We start from the raw sequence: 24,057 nt of genomic DNA on the forward strand, positions 1-24,057 counted from the left end.
GACATAAAAATTAATGCACCTTGTAGGGCTCATGAAAAGGCAGTGATGGCACTTGCACCATAATTTTGTCATGTGCCATAATTTTAGGTACATTTGATAGTGTATTGCATCATGTTTTGTTGCATTGTGCAAGACAATGATCTCAACTGACAAACTAAATCCAGCAATGCTGCCTATGGCTTGAGATTTATGTATGTGTGCTGCCACCTATTGGCAAATCTGCACCTACCTTCCTCATTAATTAAACCAAGGGTTACATTAATTGTGATGCTATCAGTGCAATTAATGAAATGCTTTGCGAGAACCTTTGATTGGCAGACCACTGGTCTAGAAAAGCTAGATGCAGGTGAATGCACAATATTTTACACAAAAACCATGGTTTGGGGTTGGGGGCATCTGAAAATGTACAAAAATGTACCTCTTGATGCATTCAGTAAGACCTTTCACTTAGTCAGTGCATGGCCATGTGACCACATTATGAATATGTGACCACTTGCAGTCAAACACACCCTAAAGCTCCAAATCATTGTCATCATCCACCAAGTTAATCTGTTTTATTGGCATCTGTGATTTGTTCCTTGTGGTTCATCAGTATATGAGCATCCAGTGCTTCCATGATTCGCCTGTATGTGCGTAACCCTGTACATGTGCAGGGATTATTCTCGTTCCTCAAGGCCACAGCACAATGGCTGTCGGTGGTACCTTCCACACACCTGATATGAGCAGGGCACGTTCCCACGGTGCCGAGAGTACCGGCGCAGTGCTCGTCTGCAGTTCACTGTGTGCCATGTCCCGCTCCCCAGGGAGTGAGTGCGGAGCGCGGAGCAGACACGGCGCGTGTCTGCTTGTTTCTCCCCGTGTCCGCGTCCCGTTCCCCAGGAGGTGAGCGTGAAGGCGTGTGTTCGCTAGTTCGCACCGTGGCCGCACCCCATTTCCCACGGGGTTAGCGCGGAGTCTTGTGTCCGCTAGTTTCTCACTGTGTCCGCGCCCCGTTCCCCGGGGGGGGGGGGGGGGGGCACGCAGACTTCGTGTCTTTTTGTTTCTCGCGGTGTCCACGTCCAGTCATGCCCCAAGGGCCGAGCGCGGAGATGCCGTGGCTGCTTGTTTCTCACCGTGTCTGCGCCCAGTTATCCAGCGATTGAGCGCGGAGGCGCCTTGTCTTCTTGTTTCTCACCGTGCCTGCGCCCAGTTTCCCAGGGAGCGAGCGCGGAGGCGCCGTGTCGTCTTGTTTTTCAACGTGTCTGTGCCTATTTTCTGAGGGGTGAGCGCGGGGGCGCGTGTTCGCTTGTTTCTCACCATGTCACCGTGCCTGTGTTCTCCAGGTGATGAGTGCGGAGGTGTCGTGCTCTGTGAGTAGCGCCGCGTACAGTTTTCGTGGATACCACGCCGCCGCCATTTCTGAACCGCAGCTACCGCACGCCCGGGCCTCGGCTCCTCCTGACATGGGTGAGACCGCCGAACGCCGCCGAGCGCGGCTGAGCGCCGCTGGGCGCCGCCGAGCGCCACTGAGCGCCGCTGAGCGCCGCTGAGTACCAGTGAGCGCCACTAAGCGCCGCTGAGTGCCACTGAGCGTCGCTGAGCGCGGATGAGCGCCACTGAGCGCCACTGAGTGCCACTGACCGTCGCTGAGCGCCGCTGAGCGTCGCTGAGTGCCACTGAGCGCCGCTGAGCGCCGCTGAGTGCCGCTGAGCGCCGCTGAGTGCCGCTGAGCGCCGCTGAGTGCCACTGAGCGCCACTGAGCGTCGCTGAGTGCCACTGAGCGCCGCTGAGCGCCGCTGAGCGCCGCTGGGCGCCGCCGAGCGCCACTGAGCGCCACTGAGCACCGCCGAGTGCCGCCGAACGCCACTGAGCGCCGCTGAGCGCCGCTGAGTGCCACTGAGCGCCGCTGAGCGTCGCTGAGTGCCACTGAGCGCCACTGAGCGCCGCTGAGCGCCACTGAGCGCCGCTGAGTGCCACTGAGCGTCGCTGAGCGTCGCTGAGCGCCGCTGAGCGTTGCTGAGCGCGGCTCTGACGGGGTCGGACAGCGGGCGGCCAATGTAGTCTGCCTGCCAGCCGTGCCGCTCACTGGCATTTGCTGGTCGTCTATAGATCCGGTTTCTTATTGTGTCTTGTGGAGAATGGTCGGTATTTTGTTATGTTACGATGGGTGTAATTTACGAGTTTGTGGGCAAAAAACAGCTGGAAAGGTCCCAATGTAGGGGAGCTCAAAAACAATATGTTTGGTGAAACGTGTCGAAGTTATGGGAATACAAATCAAATTATGAAAATGACATGAACAGAAAGCTTAAATGGAGAAACTGCAAGGAAGATCAAGCTAGAGATATTGAACTGAAAGGGCGAAAAGTTTGCAGAAAAAGGGAATGAAGACAATGAAACGTCAGGAAGTTGAAAGGATTGAAATGGAACAGTAGTCTAACGGAGAGTTTAATGGGAGAAAACTAGGTAGGCAACCAACGGACAGGAAGAGGTCAAAGAGGGTCAAACACGTAAGACAACCTCAGTAATGTGGACCGAGAATTATTCAATTAGCTGAAAGATGGGAGAACGAAAATTCGTGTTGCGATCCGTCACCACCTGACTGTTAAGTGCATCATCGGCAAGTTTCAGGGGACCCACCAGGGCTTGCCCCAGGCCTCAGGCTGTGGACGGGCGTTTCTTTGTAAATTTGGAGTTAGGCAGTGCTCAGCGGGGCGAAAGTGGTGTTTAGGGAGGCAAAAAAACCGATGATTCTGGAGTCCAAGCTGTAAAACAATAGAATCCTGCTGCTGGTAGGGGGAGCGCCGCCAGGTCTCGATGTGGCGGGGTTCTACAATGTTGCCGGGTGGGATGTAGTGTGGTTCTGTTGTACGTGGTTGTTCCCGCCCCCTCGTGCCCTGTCCTGGCTGCCTTATTCTGATTCAGTGCTGCGCGTTTCGCTTCAAAGGGTTCGGTCCGCTCTGTTCAAGCTGGACATAAAGGGAATGTTCCACGTTGAAGGTATTGTAGTAAGCAATACATATGGTGAATTAAGCTCACTTATAATTATTGGCATTTCCCAAGTGGATAAAACTTCTCTAGACAACACAGGCTCTCTGCTTGATAAATATGCTCATCAATGCGTCAATGTGTGTTTACGTCATCGCGCCTAGCCCAACATGGATTGCGAGCCAATTGATGACCCTTGCGTTTGGAAATTTTGTACTCACGAACGCTAGATATGAACGACTCGACAATTGTATTTGTTTTGCCTTGATTGCCACATGGCTTATGGAATGGAAGGATTTTAATGGCGTTATCATGGCGTTATGGATGCCTAGGTGCCTTTGAAAAAGTCGACACATTTTTGCGAGCGTGTAGCTAAAAAACTAGAGGGCTTAAGGTCATCAGAAGGGCAGGGCCGTGGACTGCACCGAATGAGTTTTAATACGGTCAGTTCGGTTCAAAACTGCGTACAAATGCGGGACGTGGCATGTTGTTAACGTAGTCGTTTGTTTGTGTATGATGGTGATGCCGGGGTTTAAGGGCGCGTCGACTGTCTGATCCGACCGGATGTCGGGCCCAGTCGTTGCTAAGCGTAGCTGGGTCTCATTAACTTTACTGCATCACTGTAGCCGAGTTATCCAGTGTAACCGGTAATTTTGAAGTGAAGATTTCATGTTCTGTACGATGTTATGACACGGCCCCTTTACCCCAACCTGATCTCATAGCTGTTGTCAGTTCGCCGTCTCGTGCGAGTAGAATAATTTAGCGCGGTTTCTTGGACGCAAACTCTCATAGCCTGCCACCCTTGTGGTCAGCTGTCCAGCGCTCTAGCGACCGAGATACGTGAACTGGGTCATGTTGTTCATGTCTTGAGCTGTCCCGCCCCATTCTGCCTCTTGTCCTGCCCTGCCCCGCCCTGCCCTGCCCTGCCTGCCCTGCCCTGCCCTGCCCTGCCCTGTCCTTGTCCTGTCCTGTCCTGTCCTGTCCTGTCCTGTCCTGTCCTGCCCTACCTTCTTTGATCGTGTCCTGTCCTGTCCTGTCCTGTCCTGTCCTGTCCTGTCCTGTCCTGCCCTGTCCCTTCCTGTCCTGTCCTGTCCTGTCCTGTCCTGTCCTGTCCCTGTCCTGTCCTGTCCTGTCCTGTCCTGCCCTACCCTTCTTTGATCGTGTCCTGTCCTGTCCTGCCCTGCCTTGTCTGATCCTGTCCTGTCCTTCCTTGTCCCGCTCTGTCCGCTCTGTCGGCGGCGCTCGCGCGCACCCCGCCTCACGAGCGCCCGCTGCCGGTCAGGCGCCGCTGGAACGAAGCCGCTGAACGGCGAGACGCTGGGCGCCGGCCACACGTGCGCCGTGCGCGGCGATGAGGATCCGGCCTGCAACTGCGCCCCCTGCAAGGAGAAGGTGAGCGCTGCCGGCCCGGCCGGCTGCCGGCCGCCTCGGCCCGGGCCACGGTCGGCGGCAGCCGCGTGTCGTCTCGGCAAGCCTCCCTGTCCGGTGAGGCCCAGATGCGTGCGCCCCATGCCTGGGCCCTGGGAAGTGTGGACAAATTGACGCCGTTTGGTGCGGGATGTGAGATGGGTGTGCTCCTGCACCATATCCCACACTGCGTGCTGTGTTTTGGGCGCCACGTGTTTTCTGAGAAGTGTTTCGGGCGCTGGTAGTCCGTGGTGCCGTCAGCCAGTATGTCCGTAGCGGTCAGTGTGTGTGTGTGTGTGTGCGCGTGTGTGTGTGTGTGTGTGTGTGTGTGTGTGTGTGTGTGTGTGTGGTGTGTGTGTGTGTGTGTGTGTGTGTGTGTGTGTGTGTTGTGCGTGTGGTGTGTGTGCGTGTGCGTGCGTGCGTGCGTGCGTGCGTGTGTGCGTTGTGTTGTAGTGTGTAGTATCATGTTGTGTTGTTCTTGGGCAGTTGTGTCAGCCGGTGTGTCTGTGTCTACCCTCAGCCGGTGTTGCCGTGTGTCCGGCAGAAGCTGGTGGCCGGCGAGGCGGAGGCCGGCCAGCAGCAGCAGCAGGAGGAGCTGCGCCAGCTGCACACCGACTGGATCGAGCTGCGCCAGAACCTGAAACAGCTGTACTGGCTGCACATGGATGCGGCGTCGGCCGGCGACGGGCCGGCCCGGCAGGCGGCCGCGCCCATACACGCGGTCATGAAGGATAAGGTCAGCATGATGGAGCCTGGCCTCCGGCCTGCTCGGCTGCCAGAGCAGAGCTGGCTCCGAGTCGAATCGCCGCATTGTGCACGCGCATAGCGTGGCGCATCATACGACAAAGACAATCAGGGGGTCACAGCTGCACCACGCAACGAGTTGAAGGTCGTGATCCGTACGGTTGGTTTCTAATGATTCGTTTCCGAAGGCTCCGATTTCTTCGCTGTTAAAGACCGGGCGACGACCCATAACTGTCAAATCGCTGGTTTGTGGTGCTGCACGCCCCCTGCTTCCGTTTTCGTCTAACTGGTACAGCACTGCGCGCTCTGTCCCGACGGCTACCAGGCGTCGGCAGCCTAGCGCGTATCTGGTGCCGTGGTGGTAGCGGTCGCATCAGCGGGATCGATGCGTGACCGCCAGCTGAGATGACCCTGTCTGCGCTTGCGCCGCCAGGTGGTGCGGCTGTGCCAGCGGGACCCACATCAGCTGTTCCAGCGCTTGCAAGGCCAGCTGCAGGAGCTGACGTTGGAGGTGAAGGTGCGCCTGCTAGAGCACCTGAGTCGCGAGCGGCCCGGCCTGGCCCAGCTCTTCCTCACCGCCCTGCTGGACAACTACGATCGGCTAGTGACGGCCGCTGTCAGCCTGGCGCCGGCCGTCCACACCCTGGAGCACCACCACCTCTCCAGGTCAGAACACAGGCCACATGCTGGAGCACCACCACCTCTCCAGGTCAGAACAGGGGCCATGCCCCAGAGCACCACCACCTGTTCAGGTCAGAGCACAGCCCATGCCCTTGAACACCACCACCTCTCCAGGTCAGGGCACAGGCCACGCCCTGGAGAACCACCACCTGTCCAGGTCAGAGCACAGGCCACACCCTGGAGCACCACCACCTGTCCAGGTCAGAACACAGGCCATGCCCTGGAACACCACCACCTCTCCAGGTCAGAACATGGACCACGTGCTTGAACACCACCATCTCTCCAGGTCAGGACACAGGTCACATGCTGGGGGACCACCATCTCTTCAGGTCAGAATACAGTTCACACAAAAATATTACCACCCAGCTATGTCAAGGTCACAACGTTAACACGCCGCAGCACCATTACCTCTCCAGATCAAACCAAAGTCCACAAGCTTAAAGTGCCCCCCCCCCCCCCCCCCCCCCCCCCCAGAGTCAACGTGGTACGTATGCGAGAGCGCTACCAACTCTCCAGGTCTTGGTCGTGCCCAGAACCCCAGAGCACCACCGGCTCTTTAGGTCAGGGCAACGGACTGTCCACGCGGTGGAGCACGCGGAAGTCGAAGCTCCAATGCCTATCAGGTCGGAACACATCAACCGCTCAAGCCTAATGTAGTCGACGTCCTGCGTCAGATGCTGCACTGTAGTAACGTAGCCAGAACTATGCAGGGCGAGCATAGGGTCCGCCTTGCGGGGTGTGGACTCCGTAGATTTGAGGCTGATACGAAGTGATGTGACTTCAGTTGCGTAACGTGTTTCCGTAACGTATCAGTATGACGTCGGTCCTAGCACTTACGATATCTAGCAGTTGCGTCCCTTGCCCGTAAGCACACACGCGGACGCGTCTCCCAGTATTATTGCACAGACACAGTTATGTCCTGGGGCGATGTTGTGTCACATGGCGCGCTTTGTTAGTGGTGCGTCGTAAAACTTGTGTTGGGTTGCTACTTCCAGCCACGATCAAGAAACCTTGGACATCAGTGAGCCTGCGTGCCAGTTGGTATGCTTTGGATTCCATGATTTTCACATAAGTGCTCACTCGTGAGTGTTCATTTTTACTTGTGTAAGTTCATTTATTTCACTTGTCGATGTAATTATTCGAGGCGAGTGAAAAGTCTGAACGACGGCGATGCTGGCTCCGTTTTTCCGCTGTTTTGGGCGTGGGCCGGTGTATTTTTAAGGTCGGCTTCCTGCCCGCTTTGCTCTGACCCAGGACCGGCGTGTTGCAGGTTCGGCCTGTCGTGGGAGTCGCTCAACAAGCACGCGTACCAGTCCGTGGTGTACATGGACCCGATGGTGCAGAACAACCTGCCGACGTTCATCTCTCAGCTTCGCGCCCTGCTGTCGGGCCAGGAGCAGCAGCGGGTGTACGCCGACCTGGTGCGCCGCTACCTGAGCTTCGACGACGAGATGAGCACAGTGGCCGCCCAGTGGACGGCGGCCGAGGCGCGCCTCCAGGAGTTCGGCCAGGAACAGGCCACGCTCAAGGCCAAACAGCGCATGCTGCGCGAGGACTGGGAGCTGCTGCGAGCGCAGCGTAAGCTGCTGCAGCAGCAAGTGCTGGGCCGCGACGGCGTCTCTCCGGAGGAGGAGGAGGAGGCGCTGCAGCGGCTGGTGGCAGGATGCTCGGAGGAAGGCTGCGACGAGTGCGCGCTGGCGCTGCCGGCGGAGGCGGCGGCGGTCGAGCCGGGCCGGCCGCGCGCCAGCGGCCTGCAGGAGCTGCGCCAGGCGCTGGAGACGGCGTCCCGCTCTGCCGAGGCGGCCGACGGCGGCGACGGCGTCGGTCGGCCGCCGGCCGCCGGCAGCGCCAAGCCCGCCTGCCAGAAGAAGTCGGCCGGCACGCAGGCGCCTCCGCCTGGCGCCGCCTGCCAAGCGCCGACCAGCTGCCAGGCGGCTGGCGCGGCGCACAAGCACACCTACTCGAAGGCGGCGCCCACCACGCACCGGCCGCAGCCCAAGTTTGATCCGGCGCTGGAGCCGGCCGAGGACAGCAGCCAAAACGACTCGTGCTCCGAGCAGTCGTCGTCGACGGCGTCGCAGCACTGCAGCTGCTGCTACTGTGAGGTGTTCGGCCACGGCGTGTCGCCGGTGGCGCCCGTCAGCCGCAACTACCCGGAGATCCGCGATCGGCTCCGGCTGCGGCTCGACCAGCGGCGGCGCGACAACAAGTCCGAGTCGTCGGAGCGCAGCGGCGGCGAGACGTCGGCACACGAGGACCACCGCGACCTGGGCGACTTGCTCGAGTTCATCGAAGCCAGCGGTTGCCGCGCAGAAACGCAACGAGAAGCGCGCCGCCAAGCGCGAGCGGCAGCGCGTGCGTCGGATGGACGCGTGCGCGGCACAGGAGGTGGAGCAAGAGCAGATGCGCAACATTCAGGAGTTCCAGCGTCGCAACCCGGAGGTGACCATCACCGTGGTGAAGTCGGCCGGCGAGGCGGACCAGGCGGCCGCCGAGTCGCACTCGCCGCCGCCCGCCGCCAGCCCCGCGCGCAAGACGCCGCGGCCGCCGGCCGCAGCCTCTACCACGTCCGCTGGCGTCGCCGCCTCCTCCTCCGCCGCCGCTTCCTCCCCCTCCGCCGCCGCCGCCGCCGTCCCCGCGTCTGCAGCCGTCCCCAGCGAGCCGCCGAGCGGAGCGGCGGCGCCGCCCACCGGCGACAGCTCACCCAAGAAGTCGTCGCCGATCATGGAGGGTCTGGCGCGTAACGGGCTGGTGTCGGTGCCGTGCGCCGGCGGCGTGGGCGACGCACGCATGGTCACCATCCGACGGGTGATGGAGCCGGGCGGCAAGGAGCCCAAGGTGACCATCACGCTCAAGGGCGACTCGCCGGAGAAGGACCGCGTGCTCATGACGCTGGTCAACGGCCAGCTGAAGAACGGCGGCGCCGAGCCGGCCGCCGCCGAGCCGGTCATGACGAAGACGGCCAAGAAGAAGCTGAAGAAGGCGGCGCGCCTGCAGAAGCTAAAGGAAGAGGAGGAGGCGGCCGAGCGGGCACGGCTGGCGGCGGCGTGGGCGGCCGAGCAGGAGGCAGCAGCGACTCCAGCAGCTGCAGCAGGCCAAAGGCAAGAAGAAGAAGAAGAAGGTCGGCGCCACCAACGGTGCCCAGACTGCCGAGAAACCGGCCCAGCCCGCCAAGAGGGCGTCGCCGATCCTGCTGAACGGCAAGGACGCCGACAAGTGGCGGCCGCTGCCGCAGAAGAAGGCCGGCGGCGCTGAGCGGCCGACGGCGCCGGCTGCGCGCTGTCAGCCCGAGCCCGAGACCAGGAAGCAGCAGGCCGCGACGCGGCTCTCCAAGAAGGCGGCAGCGGCGGCGGAGAGGGGCGCGGGCGAGCCGCAGCCGGCGGCCGAGCCGCGCCGCCGCAAGGCGACCGCCGACCATCGGCTCGAGCCGCCCACTCAGCTCATGCAGGACCTGGCGCTGTCGTCGTCGGACAGCGAGATGGAGGACCTGGCGCGCGCCTACCGCATCCCGGCCGGCATCACCATCAGCAGGGTGCGCGGTGGCGCCGAGCCGCCGGCCGACTCCGGCCGGCTCTCGCCGCCGCCGGCCGCCGCGCCGGCCGCCGACAAGAAGGCCAAGAAGAAGCGCAAGAAGAAGGCGGCGCCGGCGGCGGCTGACGAGGCGCCGGCCGTGCCTGAGGTGACGATCCGGAAGGTGGCGGGCAGCGGGCCGGGCCGGCGCGCCGCACGCTCTGTGGACGACTACGAGTCTGTGTTCATGCCGGCGGCCGGCGGCGACACCATTACCGATCTGGTCGATAAGGAGGTAGAGGCGTTCAAGCGGTTCTGCCTGGACGGACCGCAGGTCAGCCGCGAACATCGGCCCAAGGTCAACTTCAACATCAAGGACATACTGATCAAGAAGAAGCCATTGTAAAGCATGGTTGTGATACACTGTCAGTACTGCTCTTACTTTGTACTAGTCTTAGGAATCGTCTGCCTTGTAACTTCTTTTAATACTTTGTTACAAGTAGATCTTGCGTTCTCGATTAATTTAAGTCTTGACTCCGGTTGTCAGCCGTGCCTGAAGTGTTGGCTGGCTGGCCGGTGGAGCTCCCCAATATTAATAGAGATCGCTCAGACGAGGTTTGGTCTGTCTCCCGTCTCCAGGCCCAGGCGCTGAGAGTAGGTGAGCCGATGGTTCGTCTGGACGGTAGACGAGTTACTGCATGACCAGAGAATCTTGAATCCCCACGTGCGCCGGCAGCGAGCTTGACTTCGTGCAGCCCTGACACGATCCTGGCGGACAAGCACACGGAATCCTGGCGGATGATCACACGGAACCCTGGCGGATGATCACAGGGAACCATGGCGGATGATCACACGGAATCCTGGCGGACGATCACACGGAATCCTGGAGGACGATTACACGGAACCCTGGCGGACGATCGCGTGGAATCCTGGCGGACGCTCACGCGGAATCCTGGCGGACGATCACACGGAACCCTGGCGGACAGTCACACGGAATCCTGACGGACGATCACACGGAATCCTGGTGGATGATCACACGGAACCCTGGCGGACGATCACACGGAATCCTGACGGACGATCACACGGAATCCTGGCGGACGATCACACGGAATCCTGGCGGACGATCACACGGAACCCTGGCGGACGATCACACGGAATCCTGGCGGATAGTCACACGGAATCCTGGCGGACGATCACACGGAATCCTGACGGACAATCACGGAACCCTGGTTGACGATCATCGCCGGGAATCATGGAGGACGATCACACGGAACCTTGGCGGACGATCACACGGAACCTTGGCGGACGATTAACGGAACCTTGGCGGACGATCACACGGAACCCTGGCGGAATGATCACACTGAGTGTCCGCGCCGCGAACGCTGGTTGTTCCGCCGTAGCGTCCGCGTCCGGGCAGGGGGCAGGCGCGGGAGGCAACGCACAGCGCTCCATACTGGGAGCGCTTGTAGGGGCCTGGTCCGAAGTCACACATCGGGCCGAGACGCGGCTCGGGAGCGCTCGTAGGGGCCTGGTCCGAAGTCACACATCGGCCGAGACACGGCTCGGGAACGCTCGTAGAGGCCTGGTCCGAAGTCACACATCGGGCCGAGACACGGCTCGGTAGCGCTCGCTGGGCCTTAATCTTCAATCACTCACCTCGGGTCGAGACGCGACCCGGGAAGTGCTCGAAGGGCTTTGGTATTCAGCCACATATCGAGTCGACACGAGGCTCGGGAGCCCTCGTAGGGCCGCAGCCTGAAGTCACATCGGGCCGAGGCGCGGCTTGGGAAGCGGCAGAGGACGGCGGCGCGGCGTGTGCAGAAGTCGGTGTCTGTTTACCACGCGGACTTGTGCTGAACTCCAGCGGAATCCGATCCGATGACCGATTTCCGCTTTGGCCAGGCGGATTTGGCCCCATTGGCTGCTCGGCTGGACCAGATTCAGAATCGATTCACAGTTTGCGACCGAAGCAGGATGGGTCTGATTCCGCTTGAAAGTAACTGGTTCCAGGATAGTTCAACGACAAAGCTCTGGGGGTGATTGCGCGGTGGCGTGACCCTGCAAGGTTGCTACCCAGTAAGTACTTGAACGTAAATTGCACTGCGGAATTTATGAATTATTTGCCCAGTTGATGCTGATGCAGGAGTAAGGATGGAGGGTCGGTGGGTGCCGAGACCACAATATATCGAATTTGGAAAACAGGTTAACTTGTTCATATTGTCCATATTGTTAACTGGTCCACTAGCTAACTCGTTCATTTGCGTGCTTCACTACCGCGTACCAATCGTGGGTACCAAGACATTGCTTCATTTTGGTTCTCGCTAACCGTGCTGTGTTGTTCCGTCCACCGCAATCAGTCGGAGCACGGCCCTATCCGTGGAAGCGCATCTATGCTCCGTCACGGGTTCCATTTGCATATGTGCCTGCATGATAACGTGACACCTACCTTGTTTTCAGCAATAAAACTAGGGCACGGATTCGGAATCAAATTTTAAAAAGGATCAACTTCGTCAGCAATTCGGATTCAAATCCAACTTCCAAGTTGATTTGAACTTTATTCGGATTCGGGCCCATTCGTTTTGCCTCGGATTCGGAATCGAATCGAAATCGGACTCAATCGCGCCTGATCCTGCCCAAGTTGGATCGAGCATGAGTCTGGTGCCTGATTCTGCCCAAGTCGGATTGAACATAAGTCTGGCGCCTGATCCTGCCCAAGTCGGATCGAGCACGAGTCTGCCGCCTGATCCTGCCCAGGTCTGATCGAAGCAGTCTGGCGCCTGATCCTGTCCAAGTCGGATCGAGCATGAGTCTGGCGCTTGATCCTGCCCAAGTCTGATCAAGCACGAGTCTGGCACCTGATCCTGCCCAAGTCAGATCAAGCACGAGTCTAGCGCCTGATCCTGCCCAAGTCGGATCAAGCACGAGTCTGGTGCCTGATCTTGCCCAAGTCGGATCAAGCACGAGTCTGGCGCTCAGCGCCTGGCACACAGAATCTCACAAGCATGCATGCGTGCTGAGGGTACGAAATACGTCCGTCCGGTCAGCCCGGTCCGAGTGGCGTGACCATGGAGACACTGGAGGATTGGTCGATGTAGAGGTTCAGGTAGATTTAGGAGTCCACGGACTCCGCTGAGATCCGGGGCCTGACCTAAATTCACAGTTGATTACTTCCATCGTCATTGCCATTGGCCGAACATTGGCATCTCGACAATGTCAACGTGCCGATTACGGAAGCCAGTGTTCTGACATCAAATCCTGCATGCATTCCTCAATGTTCCTCAATGCGTTATTAGTGCGAGCCATGCGACTTGCAGAAGGCTGCTGCGCATTTCGAGCCATCTGGACTCCCCTAAACTTTCAATACGGGGCCCCAATGTCCACCGACGGGCCAAATACGCTTCGACTTTCATACTTCGCGCGTGTTGGCCCACGTGGTCACATACCTACACGGTCACATGTCCACATGACCCTAGGTCCACATTTGGTCGACATGCTCGACTCGTGGATGGCCGCATGCACGGCGACCCCGACGACCGGGGTCAAATTAAGACTGAACACAGCCTGACAAGCCAGATAAATGCGGGCTTTGTCAACTACAACTACAAAAACAAAACAAACTTTCGGAGAAGGTAACGACGTGACGCCGCTTACGTGGGACCGCGAAAGCCTCTCAATACGCACGGCCACATCGGAAAGCAAACCTGTGCTTTCCTAGAGATAACCAAGGCGTCATTAGCATAAGAAGGCAAACAAGGCGGCCTTACAGGAGGGCGGTCTTCCTTCGCGGTCAAGCAAGGCGAAAGAACTCATGCGACTGGGGATGCTTAAGCCGATCACGGAAAAAACCGAGCTTCAAAATCTTTGTCAGTCTCAGTCTCAATTTATTTGTCTGAATAGTCTCACCCAGTAACTGGCGACAAACAATCATCTTAACACCGTCGTTGCGATACGTACAAGTTTGAACTGGTTGAACAGACATAAAAATACAATGGGAGCAGTCCGAGTCATCACATTCGTACACAATTTCACACTGAAAACGGTATTAATCGCGTAATCCCAGCAGTTCAATTTGACACGGAGACAGCGCAACCCAGTCGCTCCAGCACCGCACGGCGGGCTCGTCGGAAGATTACAATACGCTGCGCACGCGGGCGACCATCGGCAGAGGCCTCCCACGGACAGCACGTCCTCGGCACGCACACCAGCTCACTTGTCACGCTAAAAACCCAAGGGCCTGGCAGATCACAGAACCTTATCACAGATGGCGTGGCAGTTCAGAAGCTGCTCTCATTAACGGGAGGGGGCTAAACAAGCTCGGCGACAAATGCGCGTGAACGATTGCGGGGAGACTGCGTCGCCAGGCCCTTGGTGTAGTCAGCGCCCCCCGGACGCCGGCCGGCCGGGCGTCCGTCCGGCACTGGTGGCCCGCACGGCGGCGCGCGCGCGGAATGACTGGTATTTGTACGCGTGGCGCCGGCGCGGCCCTCTCTGCCGCGGCCCGGTCCGATCGGCCGTCCGGCTCGCTCGCTCGCTCCACTCTCACTCACACGCAATCGCACGGCCAGCCCCGCCGCGGCATCACTTTTTCGTGCGCCGCTTGGCAGTCCGGATCCGCCGGCCGGCCGGGACGCCGGTACCCGACACCACGAATGGGTTGGCCGCCCTGGGGACAGAGGGTGCGCTGAGAGACCGCACGGCCAACGCTCTACTGCCCGGTTACTGAGTACAAGGGACAACGGCATGACCAACAGAATAAAACACAAACTTGCGTACCAAGTGATCATAAAATATCACGATGAAGTGGGGTAATATGGTGGCGTTCGAAAGGCAAATGATCACCACGCACACACCCCGTTGCCAGCACACACAGCCCACAACAGAAAAGTTCACTCACTGTGCGGGGTTCGTCGCTCCGAATGCCGGCGCAGCTGGCCCGGCAGGCGCAGCTGACGGCTGTCGACGGAAGACGCATGGTCAGCACGCCACAGTGACACTGCTGCCATACGGCCTCCATAATGTCGATGGCATTCTTTGGACAACATCATGATGACGTTGATTTCGGCTTTGGACGCACCGACTTCAATGGTCACATGGCGCCCATACGACGGGCTACCGAAAAATAAAATAAATCTGAATAACACCAACCACAAAGCACGACCAGAGCCGCAGGCGGGGACGAACCGGTCTCCGACGCAGCTGCTCACCGTTCCGAAGCGGAAGACGCCAGGTGTAGCGGACGCGGCGGCCGACGCCTCCTGCTGCGGCGGCTGCTGCTGTCCGCTGCCGAAGTTGAAGACCGGGGCGGCGCCCGCTCCGGCGCCAAACGCGACGCCGGCCGACGGCGCCACCGGCGCCGCCGCCTGACCGAACGCGGGCGCGCTGCCGAATGGCGGGGCTGCCACCGTCGCCGCCGGGGTCGGCGCTGAACTGAACGGGCCCGCCGCCGCCGCCGCCGCCGGAGCGGTCGAACCCGCGCCGAACGCGAACACGCCGGACGTGGACGGGGCCGCCGACGGCGCCCCGAACGCGAACGCTCCCGACGCCTTATTGGCGGCCGTCGCCGGCTGCGTGCCGAAAGTGAACACGCCCGGCGCCGACGTGGTGGCTGCAGCCGCCGGAGCGCCAAATGAGAACGTCCCCGGTTCGGCCGGCGCCTTGGCGCCGAAAACGAACGGCGCGGCGGGAGCGGCCGCCGGCGCGGCGCCGCCAGGGGCGAACGGGCTGGCGGCGGCGGTGCCGGCGGCGGCCGGGCCGGAGCCGAACTGAAACACGGCCGACGCCGGCGCGCCGTCTGCAGTGGCCGCCTTCTTAGCCGAGGGCCCGTTCACGCTGGTGGCACCGAACGTGAACAGAGCGCTCGACTCTGTCTTGTTAGTGGTCGCCGCCGCCGAACGCGAAGCCGCCGGCTGGCACAGACGGCGGCGCCGCCGGGAATCCCGCGGAGCTGGCGGCGCCGGCGGCCGCGGTGCTGAACGCGAAGCCGCCGGAGGGCGCAGCAGCTGTGCTCGCCGCCGTTGTGCCGACGCCGAAGGAGAAACCTTTGGCCGGCTTCGCGGCCGGTGTGGAAGAACTGCCGAAGGAGAACGTCGCCGCCGGGTTGCCTGATTTTCCCGACGCGTCGCCGAACGACAACAGACCAGGGGGTTTTTCCGAGCCTTCAGGGGCCTTCGCTCCGAACGAAAATGATCCGGTAGGCTTTTCAACGGTCGCGGAAGGGTTCGCGCTCGCAGAAAAGATGTCGGTGTGTTTAACTGAGCTATCAGACACTTTTGCTCCCAACACAAACCCTCCGGAATTTTGGTCTACGCTTGCTGACGGCTTCATACCGCCGGGCACCCCATCAGCGACATTGGCGCAGGTCTCAGCGGGTTTAGCACCGAAAAGAGAATCCCGCGGTTGACTTGTCTGTTCCTGCAGCCGTCTTCGCACCGAATGGCGATCCTTCCGCGACATTGTCCGACGCCACAGACGTCTTCGCCCCGAACGAGAACCCACCCGACGGCTTCTCGGCGGTTTCCGACGCTTCGCACCGAACATGAATGCCGGCGCACTCTTGTCAGACGCCGGCGGCGCCCCCGACGATGACTTATCGGCCGACGACGTGCCGCTGCCGAAGCTGAAACCCGGCGTCGGCGCGGAGCCGCCGCTACTCCCCTGCGATCCAGCGCCGAATGCGAACGTTGTCGTCGCGCCAGAATCCTTGGCGGCTGAGGTCGCGCCAAAACTGAACACGCCGTTCGCCGGCGACACCGACGGCACTTTGTTGATCTTGGGTTCCTCCGCGGCGACGGTGCTCGGCGTTGGCGCCTTGTCCCCGCCCAGACCCGGGGAGCTCTTGCCCAGCACGTCCATGATGCTGCCGGTATTCAGTTCGGGCGCCGCCTTCTCGGCCGGCCTGTCCGCGGGCCGCCGACCTGCGCCTTGAGGGGCCGGGGCGAGCCCGGAGAGCCGGCGTTGAAGTTGACGGCGGGTGTCGGCCGGGCTGCCGGGGCCGCGTCCTCGGCGCTCTCCTGGCCGCCGGTGCTGGCCGGCGCGCCGAACCCGAACGAGAAGCCGGCAGAGGCAGGCGCGGCAGGAGGGGTCACCCCGAACCTGAAGCCTCGCTTTCCGACGAGGGCGTCGATTTGGTCGTCGGCGCCTTCTGGCTGTCGCCGAATCCGAACACGAAGGCGCCGGCGGCCGGCGGTTGCGCCGACTTGAACTGATACGGTTCGCTGTTCTGGGCGCGGGCCTCCGGCCGGGGAGAGTCGCAGGCCGCGCACTTCGAGACGGCTGGCTTGTTGCGCACCAGACATGTCGTGCATTCCCACGTCTCCTGCGCTGGCTTGGACGCGGCGGCGGGGCTCGCGTTGGCCGACGCCGCCTTAGGGTTCGGCGTCTGGCACGCGACGCACTTCGAGGAGTCCGGCTTGTTCGTCACCATGCATGTGTCGCACGTCCACTCGCCGGCGACCGGTTTGAACTTGTCGCCCCAAGACGACGCCGGCGTGATGGCTCGTCCGCCGCCGGTGCTGGGGCCGCGGCTGAACTGGACAGAGCGGCCTTGGAGTTCGGAGTTTCGCAGGCGACCACAGTTTGGCCGAGTCCGGGTTATTTTTCAGCATGCACGTGTCGCACGTCCATTCGCCGGGGACGGGCTTGAACTGTCGCCCCACGAGGCCGCCGGCGCCGCCGAGGACGTCTCGGGCGCCGGCGCGCTGGCTACACTCGGCTTGGCAGCCGCTGCGTTTGGCGTCTGACACGCGAACGCACTTGGTCGCGGTCCGGCTTGTTGGTGATCATACAGACATCACAGGTCCACGCGCCGGCGGCCGGCTTGAACTTGTCACCCCAGAGCTGGCGGCGGCGGCGGGCGGACTCGGCGCGGCGGTGGCGGCGGGCGGGGTCCGTCGTGGCACCGGCACCGCCGGTCCTGGCCGCCTGGCAGGCGATTACATCGGTCGGCGCCGGCCCTTGTTCTGGAGCATGCATACGGCGCACTCCCAGGCGCCGGGCGCGGCGCGGAACTTGTCGCCCCAGGAGCCGGCGCCGGCCAGGGTCGGGGTCGCGGTCGGGGTCAGCACCTGCCCCGGCGCGTCCAAGGTTGCCGGCACGCTGAACGCGAACGTCAGGTCGTCGGCGCCGTCGGCCAGGCCGTTCACGAGGCCGGCGCCGGGCGGGCACACCGGCCGCGGACTGCTGAAGATGAAGTCGGTGGAGACGGCGGCGGCGGCGGCAGCGGCCGGCCGTTTGACGGGCTCGGCCGGCGGCGGTTTGGGTGTGGACGTGGACAGGCTGAAGGGCCGCAGGCTAGTGAACGGTAAGCTGACGTCGGGCAGCGCCACCGGCGACGGCGGCAGCTCGCCCGGGTCGGCACCCGGACGCGACGAGTAATGGCGCGACTCCTTCTGACGTCGCATCTTACCGCCCTGCGCGGGCGCCGCCACCGGCGTCGGCTGACTAGAGAACGTCACCCGTCTGCAGCATAAGAGGGCCGTGTCACTCGGATGGTGCACAAGCCGCAGGTCGATTGGCGGTAATAAGACATCAAACTACTTCAACATGAAGTAACGAAAGCCGAATATAGATATGAATCGAGGCAGAGGCCTGATTTTCTCACAGGGTACGCACGGCACCAGAACTGGGCATTATACCGACAGCATGCACTGCATCCCAGGAACATTTTCAAGACGGAAGATAGGTGACTGGAATAGAAGTGCACGTGCGTTTCCAATTAACCCGAAAAGGACGAGGAATGCGAAAAGTTGAAACCCGCCACTGAAACGCACTGCTGACATCAGATCCCTAGCGGAAAGAGCTCGCGTCCAGCAAGCATAGCGACGGTGCGCACGGCTCGTCTGTCAGAGAGCGGGTGCCGGGCCGCCGCTAGCCGTCGGTGGTCCCACCTGGCGGGCCAGCGTCCTCCGTGGCGTGCTGCGCGGCGGCCGGGCGGCGCCGCCGGGCGGACGGGGCGCCGCCGGTTCGGCTCCACCGTCACACGGGCCGGCGACACCACCCGGTGCCCGGGCGGGTTGTCCGGACGGGGTCGGCCCAGCCTGCGGCGAAGGGCGCGCGCGCGCGCGCCGTCAGACATCGGCGAGCGGCACGGCGACCAGCGGCCGGCCTCTGACGCGCGCGCCCCACCGACAGATGGCGCCAACGGAACGGCAGCGGCGCGGCGCGGGTCTCCCGCTAACGCGGAGCCAACATGACACAGCGGGTAGTCCTCCACAGACCACACGAAACAGCGAGACAAAACAGCGGCTAAATGCTGATGACCTCGCATGAAGACACATCGACTGCTTGGCCACCAAGCAACCGAATCTATGATATAGTAGTAACCGCAACGCGTCAACAAAGACGACTCGAAGCGAGATCACAAGCAACATGATACACAGAAAAATAGGACCTAACATCACACTCGCCATAAACCCGCTAGGACAGTTTACGGCACATACCAGTGAGCCACAATAATCGTCGGCCGTTTCTGCCGGCGGCCCGTGTACCACCGTGCCACACCAATCAGCGGCGTGTCAGTGTCGGCCGTCAAGTTCGCGCGCCGTCGTCAACCGGGCGGGCTGTGTGCAGCGTACCTGGCGCCGTGCGCCCCGTACAGGCCGGCGCGTCGCTGGCTGCCGAAGCTGGCGTCCAGCAGCTGGGGGCCGGCCGCCGCGGCGCGCGGCGGGCGTCCGTCACCCCGGCGTCGACATGCCCTCCAGCACGGACAGGATGCGCCGCGCGTCGTCGACATGGTCAGCTCGTCGTCGCCATCGGCGGCGCGCACGGGCACGGCGCGTTGACGCACCTGCGCGGTGGAGGGCGGCGTGGTCAGCGGCACGGCCCGGCGATGACGGCATACCACCAGCCGCGGACCAGCCTACGCCGTGATGATGGGGGTTTTTGGTGGTCAACGGCCCCACTGCAGCCACGGAGGAAACGACACTAGTCACTAACAAGAGCAGTAATTGAACACGACATGAAACTATGTGTTCGATTATGGATTCGGAGGATCTGTTGCGTGGATCCTCGAACCTTGAAAACAAAGGTAATTCCCCTCACAATCAACGACTCCAACCCTAGACAAATTGTAGGTCCATTTGGAAAGCCCGTCCTATGTCCAAATCCTCAAGATAAATTACATCCCCCCGTCCCAAATTTTCTCTACACAGCTAACATGTCACACATGCACACATGCATAACATACCATCCCGCGTTTTATAATATGCACGCTTCCTCCTTTTAAGTCGCTTTATTGGCCAGAAGCGACATACGCAGGTTAAAGGTGCGCATTACTTCACGTTAAAGGGAGTATACCACCTTCCAGACGCATTTCGAAAACATACTCAGGTGAAACCTCAGGACCAGTTACGTCAAAATAATAGCACTGGGCGGTAACCTTGCAGCACCATCAATAATATACGGAGATATGGTTCATTATTTTCAAAATCCAAATTACGCTGTCGCCCTTTCGTAACAGCACTACACTTTTTCCTTTCTTGGTAACCCCAGGGTATTCCGGAGACCCGCAAAAACAGCAGTTGTTGCAACCGCCGTCGTCATGACCGCTGAATCTGCAGAGGCCGTTGTCCCACGTGCATCGCTTTCCCTTAAAAATATAGAATTTTCATGATCCGGCGCAGTCCAATCCTGCTAGTCCAAATTCACCCGCCCGCCAACCAGCTTTTCCCAGATTTCTCACTCCAATCCGGTCGTCTTACTCACCAGCAAAATCTACCAAATGAATCCGTGTTTGTCCGCCTCCAAATCAAGAACTTCTTACAATCTCAGCGGCAAATTTTGTTCATCGAGTATCTTAAATTTACGCTACTTTTCAATTTTCACTGAAAAATGTGCTGTTACTGTGAGCCAGTGGGTGCTGACATATTTTACACAGCTGTCGCCTGTTGGTAATGCAATTTTTCATGAAGATCAAATCAAGGTGGTGGTGGTGATTTGGGCTTTGGAGCGCACCGACTACGTTGGTCATATGGCGCCCATTAAATCAAGGCTTCGTCACACTGCTTATCAAATCACAATCATTGGCTAATAATTTACGCATCCCAACACATCGCAGGGGCCAAAATCACTTCTGGTTTCAAGAACATCACGGCATGAGCACATTGCCCAACATTGTCTCGAACTCCAAGTCGGGGCCAGCATACCGACACTTGCCTCTGGGCAGTTTCAAAGGCATCCAGTTCACAACATAAGACGACGCTTATCTAATGAATCCTCTAAAAACTAAAACAACCATCTAACCTCATTATGATACTTCATGTGCGTACCCCTCTTGGACAAGCCAACTGCCGAAATAGACCGCGCCCATTGTTTCCTGCTCGATTACCGGCTGCGTCAAAATCACAATCCACGCACGAGGCTGCCCAATGGTAGATACCTACGGTCCTTTAATCTAGGAGAATGAAACAGTTGTGTCGTTTCTAAACCCCATTGCTGAAACACCAGGATACTACCAATTCTCCCTTCACTGCCGATACTGGGGAAAAATACCAAAACTTTTAATTTGCAATCGTGAATCGCATAGCGGCGTGACGTAGCATATACGTAGTGGAAAACAAATCTTCCCATGTATGTTGACAATAGTAGGTTATGCATCCGTTTTATGCTTCCAACACGCTAAGAAAGAGACCACAAATGTAAGTTGACACCGCGCTTAAGCCGAAGTGCGGAGCGTCTCTCGTGCGCCACCCAGCGGTGACGTCACAGCGGGCCGGCAGTCTGTGATGGTGCTGGAGCAGCCGGCCGCCGGCCCCAGTCCCGGAATGTCCGGGACCAGCAGGACCGCACGCCACCGGCGGCACGGGGCACGGCACTGGCGGCCCCATTAGCTTAATCAGGGTAGGGAAGAGCTCACGCTCACAGCACCGCACAGTTCGCCGGCGAACAGCCCCACCTGTTTGAACTTCAGGAGCAGCGGGTTACACGGCGCAGATTTCGGCAGATAATTGGAAGTCAAATCAGGCTCCTATTGTGTGAGACGGGTGCCCTCCCCTCCACGCCCGCCCCACCCCGCCCGACCCCCACTGTAGCCATCACACTGCCACACCCATTTTTTAGTTAATACAGCTCGCGTTGTGGGGCCTGTTCACCCCTGTTCCCGTGACATGTCTCGTAAGGTCTGCTTTCACCGACAGCGTTGAGTGTCTTGGCCAGCTGTCCGTTCCACGTGCTAAAGCTGGCCGCCTGTTCCTCGCGTCACGTGTCCTCGCCGGGCCGGGAGGGCCGGATGGGCGCGCCACATCAAGTGCAAAAGCGGTGACCTGTCGCTTGGGCAGGACGCGCCGAGCGGCCGCCGGTCACCGCCCGGCAGCCGGCAGCGTCGCGCACCCCAGCGGCCAGCTGGCACGGCCGTGTTGTGATATGTCTGCTCTCGCCTCATTTCACCGCCGCGGGAGACAACAGTCGAAATACAAAGCTGCGGCGGCCCTCGGCGCTGGGGACAGCCGTTAGAGCGGGACTGCGGCAACACTCGGCGCTGGGGACCACTGCAAGGACGGGACTGTTGGCCCGTCATCAGCGCTACGGACTACCGTAAGGGCAGGACTGCGGTGGCCCTCAGCGCTGAGGGCAACCGCAACGACAGAACTGTTGGCCGCCATCAGCGCTGGGGACGGCCGTAAGAGCGGGATTGCGATGACCCTCAGCGCTGAGGACCGCCGCAAGGACGGGACTGTTGGCTGCCCTCAGTACGGAACAAGAGGTCATCGCTGACTTCAGAGCGCAGCTGCTTTGCTTACTAGTACAACACGGTACCAGTGTTTTGAATTGAGCACGCCTTCGGTTTGGAAGTAGATTAAGTCATCAAAGGAAAAATGGCGCGCCGTCTGAAGTTCAATGAACCGCAGCTGTTCCAGCGTGGCGGGGCGGCCCGTCCGACGCTCGGCGCCGTCGATGGCGGTCGGCTGGCCCGTCGTAACCTGGTAGGGGCCGACTGAGGTGGGGCGGCGGCACGCGCAGCCGCCGATGGTTGGCCGCACCGCCGTACACCGTAGGGCCCTGGAGTAGTTAGAACGGCGAGACGGCCGCGCACACTCCGGTTCAGCGACGAGTTGGCCGCGTCGTCCTGCCGAGCGAGCACGTTAGCGGCGCCGACACGACACGAGCGCTCGGTTCGTGGCCCAGCACGGTACGACAGTGGATCCGGTCACATGCCCACCGGTCAACAGCGAGTGCCCATCGTGGTCCAACTGTCGGAACTGCGAACAATGCCGAACACATACGAACGCATCGCCACAACGCAGCATACACAGCGGTGGGAACGGCGTGTGACCGGGCTGGCAGCGTGCGGCTCTGCTCTGCGGCTGTCCTGACGCACCTGCGACAGGGAGGCGCGAGCGCGGCCGGTCGGAAGCGGGTGCCGCTTGCTGCTGAGCGCTGCCGGCTGCGGCCGGCCGGGCGTCGCCGGGCCCGGGGTCGGCCGTCGGCGCGGCGGCCGGCGCGCCGTCGTCGCTCAAGCTCCGAGTCCATCTTCGGGCGGCTGCTGCTGCTGCAGGCGGCGTCGCTTGCGCGCCAGACTCTCGTTGAGGCCACGCGCCGGCTGGAGGCCGGTCGAGGCCGACCGGCGCCGGCTCCGGCGCGGCCCGCCGGCCAGGCGGACGGGCCGGCCCGCGCCGCCGCCGTCGGCGGCTGGGCCGCGCGAGGCCAGGCGAGCGGCTCGTCGCCGCCAGCGCGCCCGCCCGTCGGCGGTGGCCGTGCGGGACCAGACCGCATGCGAGACGAGCGCCGAGCCGCTGCCGCCGCCGCCCGGGTGTCTGCCATCAGGCGTCCGTCTTCGTCCTCACCCGGCTGGATGCCGCTCACTGCAACGGGCCAGACGGACGAGACGCTAAAACGAGCGGCCTCCGGCACTGCCAGCTGCGGAGGCCCTGCACGTCTAAACAGCGGCCCCGTGTTTTGGCTTCCATTCGCGGCGCCCCGATAAAAACATGACGACACCGTCTTGGCAGACCCACAAAGAAAATAGCGTGTCTCGTGATCCCGACCCATCCCGACCGAAACAGCCATGTTTCGTGCCGGATTTAATCCGCGAGGACGACGTAGCCGTTCTCCCGTCGCCGCCACCGCCACACACAGGCGGCCAAGGGTGCGGTCCTCTCACGCAGGACCAACACGGCCCAGTTGGGGGTCAGCTCACCTGTGGCGGCACCTGTGACCACGGCGGCGCGGCCGCGTTCAGGTGGTTCCGTCGCGTGGCGCGCTAGAGGGACCGGGCCGCAGCTCGGGCGGAGCGGCGGCCGCGCCTCCAGCTCCTGGCTGCTGCTCCTCCTCCCTGCAGCCAGGCTGGCACCCAGGGCCTCGGGCAGCAGACGGCTCTCACCGTACCCGTCAGGCGCCCAAGCAGACTCTGCGTACATGCAGAGGACGGGTGACCGCAGCTCTCAAGGATGCAAGCATGTAACAACGCACCATCACGTCTGGGACAGCTGATGGCCGTTCCCCATACAGAAAATAAATAAACATCACGAGCAATGGTAGGAGTGGACAATTTCACACTTCTGCTGTGAATTAAATCATTCACACTTTCCAGTTTCCGGGAAGCCGGGAAGAAGGAATTTTCCAGCTGCCGCACCGACAATATTCGACACCTATATCTTGAATAAGACCCAGCCACAGGCTACCAATATTTCAATATGTTCCCAACAGTTAGCGTTATAAATTCAGGACTTTAAGCTACCGCGGAAAAATGCCGCGTTTACGAGTTGTTGCCAACACCCACTTCTAATGATCGAAACCACCATTGGTCAAGCATAAATA

At 60.8% G+C, this 24,057-nt stretch overlaps 1 protein-coding gene and 1 long non-coding RNA gene across 2 annotated transcripts; one reads left to right on the top strand and one right to left on the bottom strand.

Annotated features, from left to right (window-relative positions):
• Positions 1 to 1,442: 1,442 nt before the first annotated feature.
• Positions 1,443 to 9,921, top strand: LOC119105520 (protein FAM193A-like). The gene is given in 8 exon segments (XM_037228984.1): positions 1,443 to 1,446; positions 4,247 to 4,356; positions 5,549 to 5,781; positions 7,067 to 7,394; positions 7,728 to 8,038; positions 8,082 to 8,316; positions 8,509 to 8,862; positions 8,864 to 9,921. Coding segments are annotated over 8 exon segments (2,424 nt in total). The 3' UTR covers positions 9,713 to 9,921.
• Positions 9,922 to 13,536: 3,615 nt separating this feature from the next.
• LOC119106380 (uncharacterized) lies at positions 13,537 to 14,610 on the bottom strand. The gene is made up of 3 exons (XR_005095125.1): positions 14,511 to 14,610; positions 14,201 to 14,259; positions 13,537 to 13,969 (listed from the first exon to the last, which is right to left on the bottom strand). It is a non-coding gene; the product is annotated as an uncharacterized LOC119106380 (long non-coding RNA).
• Positions 14,611 to 24,057: the final 9,447 nt, after the last annotated feature.

This window comes from Pollicipes pollicipes, unplaced genomic scaffold, assembly GCF_011947565.3.
Source record: "Pollicipes pollicipes isolate AB1234 unplaced genomic scaffold, Ppol_2.1 Scaffold_6138;HRSCAF=7277_pilon_pilon_pilon, whole genome shotgun sequence".
Classification (NCBI taxonomy): Eukaryota; Metazoa; Arthropoda; class Thecostraca; order Pollicipedomorpha; family Pollicipedidae; genus Pollicipes; species Pollicipes pollicipes.